This window comes from Cetorhinus maximus, chromosome 3 (genome assembly GCF_964194155.1).
Source record: "Cetorhinus maximus chromosome 3, sCetMax3.hap1.1, whole genome shotgun sequence".
Taxonomy (NCBI): domain Eukaryota; kingdom Metazoa; phylum Chordata; class Chondrichthyes; order Lamniformes; family Cetorhinidae; genus Cetorhinus; species Cetorhinus maximus.
The window spans coordinates 58,464,570-58,478,947 of NC_135881.1; the positions used below are offsets into that span (position 1 = coordinate 58,464,570).

Below are 14,378 nucleotides of genomic sequence, written 5' to 3' on the forward strand. Positions count from 1 at the left end.
AAGGTAACAAAGGAAAGGATGAAGGTTTCAGCAGAAGATGAGCTGAGGCAGGGTTGGAGGTAGGTGATGTTATGGAGGTGGAAATAGGTGGGCTTAATGATGGCATAGATATGTGGTCAGAAGCTCATCTTGCAGTCAGATATTATACCAAAGTTTTGAGCAGTATGGTTTAGCCTCAGACACTTGCCAAAGAGGGGGATGGAGTTGATGGCTATGGAACAGAGATTGTGATGAGAGCTAAAGACAATGGTTTAGGTCTTCAAACATCTTTAAAGGAAATGCAGAACTGAATGTCGAACAATCAGTGTGACAATTTAGATACAGTAGAGGGGCTGAGAAAGATGATGGTGAAATAGAGCTGGATGTTGTCAGAGTACATGTGGAAAGTGATGATGTCGCTGAGGGCAGCATGTAGATGGTATAGGAGGGGGACAAGAATAGATCCTTGGGTATACTGAGAGGTAATGATGCAGAATTGGGGGAAAAAGCTATTGCATGTGATTTTCTTGGTATGACTAGTTATATAAAAATGGAACCAGGTGAGAGCAGTCTTCCCCAGCTAGACAACAATGGAGAGACATTAGGGTTGGAAGGTGTGGTTAATTGTGTCAAAGACTGCAGGTAGGTCAAGAAGGATGAGGAGTGATGGATAGTTTACCTTCGTTACAATCACATAGGATGTCATTTGTGAATTTGATAAGAGCTGTTTCTGTGCTGTGGCAAGGACAGACATCTGATTGGAGGGATTCAAACATGGAGTTCCAGGAAAGATGGGCACAGATTTGGGAGGTGACAACGCGTTCAAGGACTGTGGAGAAGAAAGGAAAGTTGGAGATGGGACAGTAGTTTGCAGGAACAGAGGGGTTATGGGTTTTTTTTTGAGGAGATGGTGATGATGGCAAATTTGAAGAGGAAGGAGACTATATGAGAAGACAGAACAGTTAGCAATATCAGCTATTATAGAAGTCATAAAACGAAGTTGTGTGGTCAGCAGTTTAATGAGATTTTAGCAGTTTTTGTCAGAGCAGTTTAGCAGTTTGGTTGAGGGAACATGAGATGGGTCTCATAGACATGATGAGATCAGTGAGGGCATGAGAGGAGATAGGAGAGAACTAGAGAAAGATGCAAGTTCAAGACTAGGGCAGGGGAACCTTAGAGGAAGTTTGTCTGGTGGGTTAGAGACACAGGGGGAAGTGGCAGCAGCAGCAAATTGGATAGTCTCAATCTTAATGATAAAGGAGTCCCTGAGGTGCTTGCACATGTGTTTGGAGATCAGGGTGGAGAAAACAGGGAAGAGGAGTTTAAGAAGATTGTTTGAATTAGAGAAAAAAGTCAGGGGTTAGCTTTGCATTCCAGAATGATCCTTGAATAGTTAACAGATTTGGGCAGATGAGAGCAGGAACTAAAAGCGCTTTATGTGGTCCAGCTAGATCTGGCAGTGAATGGTTAAACCAGTTGTCCACCATGTCCATTTAAGTCTGCGTCCTTTGAACTTAAGGTAGTGGAACTGAGGGCCATTCTAAGAGAACGTCCAGGGCAAGAGAGAGTGATAATTTTGATGGGGATTAGGGAATTGAAGCACCATCTTCAATTGAGTGAGCATATCAGTCGCTCCAGAATTGTCAAGGTGAATGGTAGACCAACAGTTAGATATTTAGGATTTTGAAAGTGCAATTGGATATTGTGCATAGTTCTGATAATCACAGTAAAGGTAGGAGCTATTGAAAAAGCAAACAGCATAGTGAAGGGATGGAGCCTTTCAGCAAAATTTTCCAGTCTCATCTGCTGGTGGGATTTACTGGTGCCACCGAAGGCAATGTTGCTGGCTTGCCACATCTGCCGCAGCAGTACCCGCCACACCAGTGCCGAAAAATCCCAGCCCTTGTATTATGAGGAGCTATTATGTAAACTGAGTGTATACTCACTGGAAAAGAGATGTTGAGAGGTGATATGACTGGTGTTTTTAGGATTCTAAACGGACTAGATAATGTAAACCATGACAAATAATTTCAGCAGAAGGTAAACTAGGTGGATCTTTGTCTTTTCCTATATAGGGATTCCTATGTTCCAAAAATATTATAAACTTTTAGTGCCTTAACATTCTTTTTATTAAAAAGCCAATTAAAGACTTGGTCCAAGTCTTTAAAATTCTCAATCTTTGTGCAGAAAAAGTAAGAGATCAGGATGCCTACATACAGCCAATATGTGAAGTCCTCAAGTTGTGTGGGTAAGTGCCTGTCTTTCATTGTTGCATACTCAATGAAATTGAGTCATTGAAATACCCAAATGGATTTGGTGACACAAATGTTTATACCTGGGTGTAGATTTATAACATCTGCTCCGACCATCAAATTATTAAATGTGCAGATTTTTAAAAATGCAGATTTCACATAGGGCGGAATTTTCCATTTTTGAAACTAAGTGTTGGGGGGACAGGTTCCACGGCGCATTCCCCACTGGTTGGAATGGCAGGAAATTGTGCCCGATTCCACACTTGAAAACTTGCTAATTATGCACAGGTGAGTATCTCCCTGAATCAACCGGCGGGTTGGGAGCTGATTTGTTTGCCCCTGATGGGACCGGAGTTGCAGGCGCCATATTTAAACACCAAGCACACTTACCTCACTCTCTCTAGTCCACCTGTTTTCAGGAGACCCACAGAGATGTCTGGCAAACAGACAAAGAAAGATGCAAGCCAAAAGAAGAAGGCTGTACCCCACTTCTGCCTCAACGCCCTCAGGGGACGGCTCCCAGAATCACTTCGGCCTTGCCTCTCCAGCCTGGGAGGCCATAGCAGAAGACGTCAGCGCGGCTGGCTACCACACCCACAATGCCATCCAGTGCAGGAAGAGGACGAATGATCTCATCTGCCAGCGTAAGTCATCCTTTAGTTCCCTCCAATATCAAACTCTCATCATGGCATCATGTACTCAGAGGGCTATTCTCTTAGGAATCTCATACAACCATTAGCAGGAGACACATATCACCACTGATTGTATCATGGATAGTTTCACACCACCACCATCTCATCTATCATGCTGCTCAGACTCCATCCTCAACACCTTCTGGGGAGGGCTCATCACACACAGGGGACATGCATGTTTCCCAACCTCTGCTCCATCTCTTCTCTTCACATTCCTTTCTTTTCTCTTCATCCAGGGCGAACTGGCCCACAACAGACAGGAACGGTCCCAGAACTGGGGGGGGACCAGCTGACATCATACCCCTCACCCAGTTCGAGGAGGATGCCGCCGAGCTGGCTGGGGAGGACAGGGATCACTCCTGTAGGGAAGGGGAGATCAGCTTGCCCCAGCAACCTAGTATGGATGACACCTCCATGAATTCATCACATCCTGACATTCACAGTGAGTGACATGCAATCTTGTAATCTGCCTGCTCATGAACTAAAACTCTCTACTCTCTCTTATAGGTACCAGCAGATCTAGGCAGACGAGGAGGGCCAACATAATCCCCAGACCGCCCCAGCTGAGGAAGCCACCAGGGAAGAACCATCACTGCGCTCACTCGCACCCTCCACCAGCACAGAGACACACACCTCAGTGGGTCATAGCTGTAGTTTAGGCTCGGGGTCACCTACTAGAGAACATCTCACTGATGCAGCGGTCAGAGGCAGGGACAGCCCACGTCTCCGGCACTTGTAGGGTTGCCGGAGACCAGCCACCTGCTGAGTCCGAGTCAGGTGATGAGCCTCTGCGAGCGGCCACCTACTCAATGCTTGAGATGCAAGGACAGGAGGTGGAACATCAGGCAGAGATGTGGCAGTCACTCAGCAGACTGGAGTGAAGGATGGAGGAGTCTGCGTTCTGTCTGATGTCATGGCTCTGACATGCGAGCACCTCAAAGTCACCATGAGAAGGTTGGTGACCCCCATGGAGACCTTGGTCCAGCAGGTTTTGACAGATTTGCACTTAGCCCTGGACTCCATGGCTACACTAACTGGTGGGTACCATCAGTGTCGAGGTGAGGAGGGGACGAGGCACCTTGACCTCCCTCCAGGTACCCCATCTCTTCAAAGAGTCAGCGACGGGCCTTTGGGCACCTACAGGGAGGATGCGTGTCAGCCGGACACCCAGGAGGGCCTCCACTCAGGACACTCCAAGGGTGTCCAGCCACTCCGAATCCCCTCTGCCTGTGACCTTATCCACTCCAGCCACTCAGATTGAGGAGGGTACACCTGTTCCTGAGCAGGAGACGCTTATCAAGCTCGGGCCCTCCAGGCCACCAGAGGACGTTCGCCAGGGTCATCATAGACATCATATTACAGCAGTCAGCAGGCTGCCACCACCTCTGCTGCGAATGTCAGGGCTGCACCCAGGTGTAGGGGTATGGTTAGGAAAATTAAGAAATATTGAAATCAATTTTAGGTCACAGGCATGCAGCCACCGTAAAAATATTGCACTTTTGTTACATTTGATGTTTATGTGAATGACTTGGTCAACTGAAGTCATTGTGATTGTGTACACATGAATCCTCTTATTTTGTGGTTTAGCCATCCTCCCACTCAGTGATAGTCTCCCTTTTTGAGATTCACATTCATGTGATGTCAACCTCAGTGAAGATAGTTTCTGCACCCTTCTGTGGTGTCATGGAGATTTGTTACAATTGTTATTGGAAGTGCTTAATGCACTTGTAGCCTTTTTTCCTCATGACACACCATTATGTGAGGGCAACTCCGTAGCCTTGAAGGATTAGTGGCAGCTTTGTCCCCTCAGTGGTAGTGCCAAAGGACAAGACCTGGACGGGAGGAGGAAATCCCCAACCAAGTCTCATTTCACTGCCACAGTCGTTTCTCATTAATGTAGTCATGACTGCATCAAGTATGTTGCCGCAGTGTTCTTGCTATTGTGTCAACTTTCAGTTCCCAGAGCAAGCGCATACAGGGTGCACCGCTGACCTTCTTCAAGATTGTGGCCTGGTCATTCATGAGGCTGGAAGGTGCAAATCTGAATGTTCAACTTGCTCTCGATGTGACTGGTTGGACATCCCTTTCAATGCATTGGAATGGTATTTAAGGACTGGAGAAATATGCCCATCACCCCTTGCCTTCACTTTACTCCTCCTGGAATCTGGTAGCAGTTAAAGTGGCACGAGCACATCTTCCACATCGTGCTTTTGAAAAATTCATTCATGGGATTTGTACTTTGCTTGCCCATCCATAGCTGCCCTTGAGAAGGTGATGGTGAGCTGTCTTCTTGAACTACTGCAGTCAATGTGCTGTAGGTACAGCCACAGTGCTATTAGGAAGGGAGCTCCGGGATTTTGACCTAGCGACAGTGAAGGAACAGTGATATATTTCCAAGTCAGGATGGTGAATGACTTGGAGGGGAACTTCCAGCTGGTGGTGTTCCCATGTATCTGTTGCCCTTGTCCTTCTGGATGGTAGTAGTCGTAGGTTTGGAAGGTGCTGTCAAAGGAGCCTTGCCAACTTCCTGCAGCGCATCTTGTACATGGTACACACTGCTGCTACTGTGTGTCGGTGGTGGAATGAGTGAATGTTTGTGGATGTGGTGCCAATCAAGCGGGGTGCTTTATCCTGGACAGTGTCAAGCTTCTTGAGTGTTGTGGAAGCTGCACTCATCCAGGCAAGAGGGGAGTATTCCATCACACTCCTCACTTGTGCCTTGTAGATGGTGGATAGGCTTTGGGGAGTTAGGAGGCGAGTTACTCGTCACACGATTCCTAGCCTCTGACCTGCTCTTGTAGCCACAGTATTTATATGGCTAATCCAGTTCAGTTTCTGGTCAATGGTAACCCTCAGGATGTTGATAGTGGGGGATGGTAATGCCATTGAACATCAAGCAGCGATGGTTGGATTCTCTCTTGTTGGAGATGGACATTGCCTGGCACTTGCGTGACATGAATATTACTTGCCACTTGTGAGCCCAAGCCTAGACATTGTCCAGGTCTTGCTGCATTTGGACATGGACTGCTTCAGTATCTGAGGAGTCGCGAAAGGTGCTTAACATTGTGCAATCATCAGCAAACATTCCCAATTCTGACCTTATGACGGAAGAAAGGTCATTGATGAAGCAGCTGAAGATGGTTGGGCCTCGGACACTACCCTGAGGAACTCCTGCAGTAATGTCCTGGTAGGCCAAAGAAAAATTAAACAAAACTTAAAATTATATTGACGAAGGGGAAACCCCTTAGAGCTAATCACTGGGACCATGATGGCTGCCTTCCCTGCCCATGGCGCTCCTCGTTCACTTAAAAAATACTTTCCCCCCCCCCCACCCCTGCCCCAGGCTACTGCTGAAAGACTGCATGCATCCAGCTGGTGGCCTCTCCAGCCAGCAGGTGTGGTTGATCCGTCATCAGCAAAATGCCAACAGCCTGGTAAAATGGCCCTTAATAAGGCATTTGAATATTTAAATTTGCTTCTTGCATCCTTGTGGCAGAAGCCTGTGGAAGCCGTCCCCACCATCAGTAAAATTTCCTGATGGCAGAACACAGCTGGTGAGCCGATTCACCATAGCTCCACCAGATTTTACCGCCTGCCACACTCCCCTGCTGTGATTCTACCTCATGCGATCTGGCAAAATCCTGCCCATTGAATTCCCAATGTACCCAAACTCAAATAACGAACCACAACACAAAGTTATCTTTCAAACACTCCTTGCTATTCCGAATTACACACTTTCAAAAATAGAAAGTAAGGCAATTATTACAATTAATGCAATAAATTGATTCTAGAATTAAAATAGCATACAAGTTGCCATAACTCATTAGCATGACTGATTCTGAACTTTAGCTGAGTTCCGATTAACATAACGTTACATGAAGAAAGAAAGATTTGCATTTATATAGTGCCTTTCATGACCACCAGACACCTTAAAGTGCTTTGAAGCTAATTAAATAATACTTTTTGAAGCGATGTCTCTGTTGTAATGTAGAAAAAGTGGGAGCCAATTTGCACTCAGAAAACTCCTACAAACAGCAATGTGATAATGATCAGATAATTTGATTTTCATTTAATTTAATTTGATTTGATGTTGATTGAGGGGTAAAAATTGGCCAGGACACCTTACATCTTAATATTTTAATGAGAGCTTGTTTTGCGGATTAAACTATGAAATACATTTTTGGATTGCACGCTAATAACATGCAACCTCATCTGCTGGAACAGATGTCTGGAGATAGCAGTGTTTATTATTTTTAAAATTAATGGGTGAAAGGAAGCACCCACAATTTCCCAGTATACACTCATGGAGTTGAGTCCTCCCCACTGATGGCCTCAATCTAGATTGAGATTTTTGTACTTTTGCCTTTTTGTTTGCCTTCTACTCACTTATATTCTTGAGTCTCATCCCGTGGAAACTCACCCTCATCACCCTCCTCAGGTTCCTGGCCCTCCTACGCTTCATCCACCAAGGAGCTCTCATCCTCCTCCATTTTGCTGTCTGGCAAGGGATCTCCCCTTTGCAGTGCCTGGTTGTGAAGGGCACAACATACACAATGATGTGGAATACCCTAGCTGGAGTGTATCACTATGCCCCACCTGAGCGGTCCAAACATCAGAAGTGCATCTTTAGAATGCCAATGATCCACTTGATTAGGGACTGTGTGGAGCTGTGAACTGTGTTGTTCCTCTACTCCAAGGCACTCTGAGGCCGACGCACGGGTGTCATAAGCCAGCATTTTAGTGGGTACCCCTCAGCCCCATGCAGCCATCCTTGTAGATGCTCAGGCCCTTCGAATATCTGAAGCACCTGGGAGTGACTCAGGATGTATGAGTCATGGCAATTCTAAGGGTACCTGGCACAAACATGCATTATGTGCAATTGATGATCGCAGACCAGTTGAATATTGATGGAATGAAAGCCTTTATGGTTGATAAACATTAGGCACTGTTGTAATGGAGCCCTTAAAGTCACATGGGTGCAGTCGATTGCACCCAGTAATCCCATATGAATCCCAGAAAGCTAACATACAAATTCAATGGGTAATAGGGAAGGCAAATGGAATGAGGCCAAAATACTACAGATGCCAGAAATCTGAAACAAAAACAAAAAATGCTGGAAAAACTTAGCAAGTCTGACAGCATCTGTGGAGAGAAAGACAGAGTTAATGTTTCAAGTCCGTATGACTCTTCTTCCTGTAATAAGTTCTGGGAAGAAACGTTAATTCTGTCTTTCTCTTCACAGATGCTGTCAGACCAGCTGAGTTTTTCCAGCATTTTTTGTTTTTGTGTGTGAAGGCAAATGGAATGTTGGCCTTTATTTGAAAGGGAATGGAGTATAAAAATAGAGAAGTCTTGCTAAAACTATAGCAAGTTTTGCAAGGCACTAGTTAGACCACACCTGGAACATTGTGAACAATTTTGGTCCCCTTATCTAAGGAAAGATATATTGGCATTGGAGGCAGTCCAGAGAAGGTTCACTAGGTTGATCCGTGGTATGGAGGGATTTTCTTATGAGGATAGATTGAGTAGGTTGGGCCTGTACTCATTGGAATTTAGAAAAATGAGAGGCAACCTTATTGAAACATATAAGATTCTTAGGGAGCTTGACAAGGTAGATGCTGAGAGACTGTTTCCCCTTGTGGGACAGTCTAGGACTAGAGGGCATAATCTCAGAGTAAGGGGGCCCGCATTTAAAACAGAGATAAGGAGTAATTTCTTCTCTCAGAAGGTAGTCTATCTGTGGAATTCTCTACTGCAGAGGCTGGGTCGTTAAGTATATTCAAGGCTGAGATAGACAGATTTTTAATCAGTAAGGTAATCAAGGGTTATGGGGACAAGACAGGGAAGTGGAGTTGAGGATTATCAGATCAGCCATGATCTCACTGAATGGCAGAGCAGACTCGATATGCCAAATGGCCTACTTCTGCCCCTACGTCTTATGGTCTTATGTTATGGTCTTATGCACTCTTCGGAAGCCTGAGACAGCTGAAAACCCATTGAATCTCACAGCCTTGCTATCTGCACCAAGTACAAAACTCACATAGCCTCTACAGCAAGGCATATCACTATCTGTGACCTTCTTGATGCATCTATGTATGGTAGACTGCGAGGTGCCACACAGGTCACCTGTGGATCCCTAGAATGATCCTCAGGCAAAGAAATTGAGCATGACGGTGACCTTCAAGGCCACAGGCAGAGGATAGCCTTCGACTCCACAGGGTGTTAGTTCCTCCCAAACAATGTGGCAGGTGTGATCCACCCGAGTTCAAGACAAGCATTGTCTCTCACTCATCTGCATATAGCAGAGTCTTCTTCGGTAGACCTTTGGTCTAGGGAGTCATCTCCATGGTCTGGCTCTGTTCTCCTGATCCTCATGTTCTTGCTGTGGCTCCTCTCCTCTCTGGACCTCAGGCGGGGTCTCTCCTGAAGATGTGTTCGGTGTCGCCTGTCCCTTCTTATCCTCCTCCATTCTATGAGAACCTTCATTGAGCCCTGGATCCATAACTGTTTTATCCTTCTCTCTGAAATGATAGATTGAAAAGATTAATAAACAACGGGTGAAAATAGTGAAGCTCACAATCTTGAACCAATAGGAACTGTCATGGTCTATAGTGGCTTCTGCCCTACTAGCCTTGTTGCTGATGCAGCCTTGTATCTGAGCCGCTAACAGGCACATTGAAACTCAGCATCTGAACCCCACAGAGGTTGGAAAAGGTTTAAATGACATGCGCGACCTGACCTAGCTCAGTGCATCAATCTCAGATCTGGCATACTAATTAACAATAAGTTGCTCATCATTAATGACGGATGCCCTTTGGCCCATTATGAATGCCAATTCTGGAAATCACATGAAAGTCTTTCATCAATGAGATGCCATATATGCAGCACCTGCGCCTGCTTAATGGTTGCCTCTATTCCCAAATTTCATTATCCTGTGTGTTAATGTTGAAATGCTTGAAATGATCATTCCCAGCAAAAGAGAATTTAACCATTTCCCCTTGATGCCAATGGCATTACCATCACTGAAACCGTCAGCGTCAACATCCTGGGGGGCACCATTGTCCAGAAAATTAATTGAACCAGCCACATAAAGACTGTGGCTAAGAGCAGGTCAGAGGCAGGGAATTCTGTGGTGAGTAACTCACCTCCTGACTCCCCAAAGCCTGCCCACCATCTACGAGGCCCAGGTCAGAAGTATGATGGAATGCTCTCCACTTGATTGACTGAGTGTTACTCCAATAACATTCAAGAAGCTCAACACCATCCAAGACAAAGCAGTTCATTTGATCGGCACCCAATCCAACAGTTTAAACATTCACTTCCTCCACAACTGGTGCACAGTTGTGGCACAGCAGCCAAAACTCCTTTAACTGCAGATTTCAAACCTGTAACCTCTACCATCTAAAAGAACAAGGGCAGCAGATGCTTGGGAACACCACCAGCTGCAAGTTGCTCCCCAAGTCACACCCTATCCTGACTTGAAGCTATATCGCCATTCCTTCACTGTTGCTGGGTTAAAATCATGAAACACCCTTCCTAACAGTATTGTAAATGTATCTAAACCAGATAAACTACATCAGATTAGAAGACAGCTCATCACCACATTCTCAAGAACAATTAGAGATGGACAACAAATGCTAGCCTTCCAGCAATGCTCATGGCCTATGAATGAATTAAAAAAAAACAATGGCATATATATAAATATAAAAGCTTTCAGAAGGCTTTACATGGCAAAGAATATTTAATAAAATATAAGTAGCAATGTTTACATTATAAGGAATATTACCTGGCATCGTTTTTCTTGTTTTCATCAGCTTACCTTTTCTAAAGGAGAAGTCATCTGATGAGTCTAACTTTGCCCAAGTTGTATCTGAGTCTATTTCACAAATGGGTATGTTAATATCATTTCATATGGTTCAAAAAATGGAAAACATTTTGAAGGTTTTACCACAGAAAAATCTATAGAACAGTACTAATGTAAAAATCTACATTCATTTTATGTAGGGTAGTATATGTTACCTATCTGAATAAATAACTATGAATGGCAAGAACAAAAAAAATCCAGCTTTCATTTTGATTTCTCTATTTATTAAGTCCTTCCTTTATCATGCAACATTCCTCCCCCTAGAGTGTAGCCAGGGCACATGCTGGCTGTTACTTGATATTGCCACCCTATAACTCACAAGAAAATGTATTTGAGTGAAATCTGCTAATTGATTGGTTTCATTTTCCCCCAATCCTTCACTTTGGGAATTTCCTTGCCTCCCTTTACAACTAGCGTTAGAAATCTGGTCACAGACTAATTAAACTTTCTCTGTTCGGTTCTAATGTGGAATTTATAGAATAGATTTTCATCTTTACTAGGCAAAGTGCAGGAAGGAAAATCTGGTGGGGAGTATTGCACACCCCTTTACAAAATGTGCTAAATTTTCAATTCATTAATTTCAAGGGAAGAAAAATCAGACAGGTTCTATTATGAATTAGATATGGCACAGAAATAGGCCATTCAGCCCAACAGGCCCAAGATCGCATTTAAGCTGCATACATGCCTCCGCTATCCCTCTTCATCATACCCCATTCACAGATCCTTCAATTCCTCTCTTCCTCATGTGGTTATCTAGTTTCCCCTTGAATGCATCTATGCCATAACCTCAACTACTCCCTGCAACAGGGTATCCCACATTCTGCTACACTGTGTGACCTTCTGCACCAGAATTGTACTTCTGAGTTCTCCCAGGTTATGTTTAATATCCAAACAGTTAAGGAGCAAATCTAAGTCACTATATTTAAGAAGTGATATTTTGAAAATGAAGGGAATGAAACTTTTGAAAAGCAGGAATAAAATGTATGTCCAGCTTGGTGGGCACAGATGACATTCGGTGCCAATGCCTATACTGCTAATATTGTCTGTCTTTCCTGTAGTAGATAATTGAGTTTAGTAACAGTAACAGTTTTGGGCATCTCACCAAGTTACCCACATTATTCCCTTGGTGCGTTTCTAATAACCTGAAAAATAACTTTCAATTGTAACATTTCTAATATTTAAAAATATGGAAACTAAGCACAATCATTTGAGTTCAGAGTTGAATTTAGCAGTAAAGAAAAGGGCAGTTTTGCAACTAATAATTCTCACCAACGCTCTGACAGGTTACTTACTGAGAGTACCCAGTGCAGAGGTCCGATTGCAAATCTGTGACTCCATAATGAAACTGTATTCCAAAGAACCACCCAAACAGGAATTTGAAGGTATTCTGGTGTAATTTAGTCACTATGCACCCTTTTTGCTATATTTAGTTTATTTTTTGCTAAAAATGTACTTAGTGTCAAACTTTCTTTGTATTTCCTGTAGTCTTAATTGGATGTGAAGTAATTATTTTCAAAAAGAATTTTGTTTTGTTATTCAGACCTCCTTACAATTAACACAGCTTTTTCAGAATATTATCCAACGAGTAAGAGCTACAATATGCAAATGATTGAAGAGAGTGGCGTGGTAGAAACCCTGATCATGGGCCTTACTCTAGTTGGAAGCCAACCAGAGGTAAAGTTACGGATAATCCAGACCTTGCAGTGTCTTTCGTATTCATCTGGTAAGTATTTACTGAACTATTTGCAGTATACTTTGATTTATAATAGCTTATTCTGATTTCTGTTAACTTTTTGTTAATGACAATGTCTGCTATGTTATACGCTATGCAAAATGCCTGCATAATTTAATACCAAGCCCTTTTTCAAATTAATTGAGGAATATTTATATCTATTGCAGTAGGTTTCCATTACAATACTATTAAATAAAGCTATTGTATGGATGTACTTATATAAAGATGTCATTAACATGGCTATGATAGATTGATTATGAAAGTGGATATTGAGCATCAGATATTGTATGGTAAGTGTTGTTTTCCCCATTTCTTATACACCAGGAACTATTGTAAATCAGCCAAAGAAATTGGGAAAATCTGGATCAACATAAATGCAGAAATACAGTAACTTTCTAATATTCAAAATTCATATTAACTTTTGGACAATGCTTTTAATTTTAATTTTAATTTTAATGTTTTTTTTTGTTCTTGGGATTTAAGCAATACTGACGAGGCTAGCATTTTTTTCCCATCCCTAATTGCCCTTGAGAAGATGTTGGTGAGCCACCTTCTTGAACTACTGTGGTCCATGTGGCAAAGGTACACCCACAGTGCTTTTGACAGCAGTTTGAGAGAACTGAGTGGTTTCCTAGGCCATTTCAGAGGGCAGTTAAAAGTGGGTCTGGAATCACGTGTAGGTCAGATAAGGATGGCAGATTTCCCCCCTTGAAGGGCATTGGTGAACCAGATGGGCTTTTACGACAATCTGGTAGTTTCATGATCATTATTAATGAGATTAGCATTTTGTTCCATATTTAATAATTAATTGAATTTAAATTCCCCCAGCTGCCATGATGGGATTTGAATTCTTGTCTATGGAGCATTAGTCCAGGCCTCTAGATTATCAGTCCAGTAACATTACCAGTATGCTACCATCCCCTTAATTCTTAAATATTTGATTGGGTCATGTGAGCCGAATGGATGACAGCCGCATCCCCAAAGTCATGCTCTATGGCGAACTTGCTATCGGCATGAAAACAATAGGTTGACCATGTCTGCAACACAAGGATATCTTTTTTTAATTCTTTCGTGGGGTTTGGGTGTTGCTGGCTAGGCCAGCATTTATTGCCCATCCTTAATTGCCCTTGAGAAGGCGGTGGAGAGCCACCTTCTTGAACTGCTGTAGCCCATGTGGTGTGGTACACCCAAAGTGCTGTTAAGAAGGAGTTCTATAATTTTGGCCCAGTGACAGTGAAGGAGCGGCAATATAATTCCAAGTCAGATGCTGTGTTTCTTGGAGGGGATGTTGTAGATGTTGATGTTCCTGTGCATCTGCTGCCCTTGCCCTTCTAGTTGGTAAAGGTCATGTGGGTTTGGAAGGTGTTGTTGAAGGAGCCTTTGTGAGTTGCTGCAATGCATCTTGTAGACGGTACACACTGCTGCTACTGTGCATCGATAGTGGAGGGAGTGAATGTTGAAGGTGCTGAATGGTGCCAGTCAAGCGGACTGCTTTGTCCTTGATGGTGTCAGCCTCTTGAGTGTTGTGAGAGCTGCACTCATCCAGGTAAATGGAGAGTATTCCATCACACTCCTGACTTGTGCCTTGTAGATGGTGGACAGGCTTTGGGGAGTCAGGAGGTGAGTTACTCACCACAGAATTCCCAGTGTCTGACCTGCTATTATAGCCACAGTATTTATATGCTGGTCCAGTTAAGTTTATGGTCAATGGTAACCCCTAGGATGTTGATGATGTGGTATTCAGCAATGGTAATGCCATTGAATGTCAATGAGAGATGGTTGGATTCTCTCTTATTGGAGATGGTCATTGCCTGGCATTTGTGTAGCATGAATGTTACTTGCTACTTAGCAACCCAAAC

At 43.6% G+C, this 14,378-nt stretch overlaps 1 protein-coding gene across 1 annotated transcript in view; it reads left to right on the forward strand.

Moving 5' to 3' along the window:
- cfap69 (cilia and flagella associated protein 69) overlaps positions 1-14,378 on the forward strand; it is a 146,987-nt gene that overhangs the window by 33,653 nt on the left and 98,956 nt on the right. The window contains exons 4-7 of the mRNA XM_078534791.1: positions 2,118-2,227; positions 10,738-10,814; positions 12,071-12,169; positions 12,328-12,510. Of these exons, the coding sequence (XP_078390917.1) occupies positions 2,118-2,227; positions 10,738-10,814; positions 12,071-12,169; positions 12,328-12,510 (469 nt within the window). The remainder of the gene's footprint in view (positions 1-2,117; positions 2,228-10,737; positions 10,815-12,070; positions 12,170-12,327; positions 12,511-14,378) is intronic.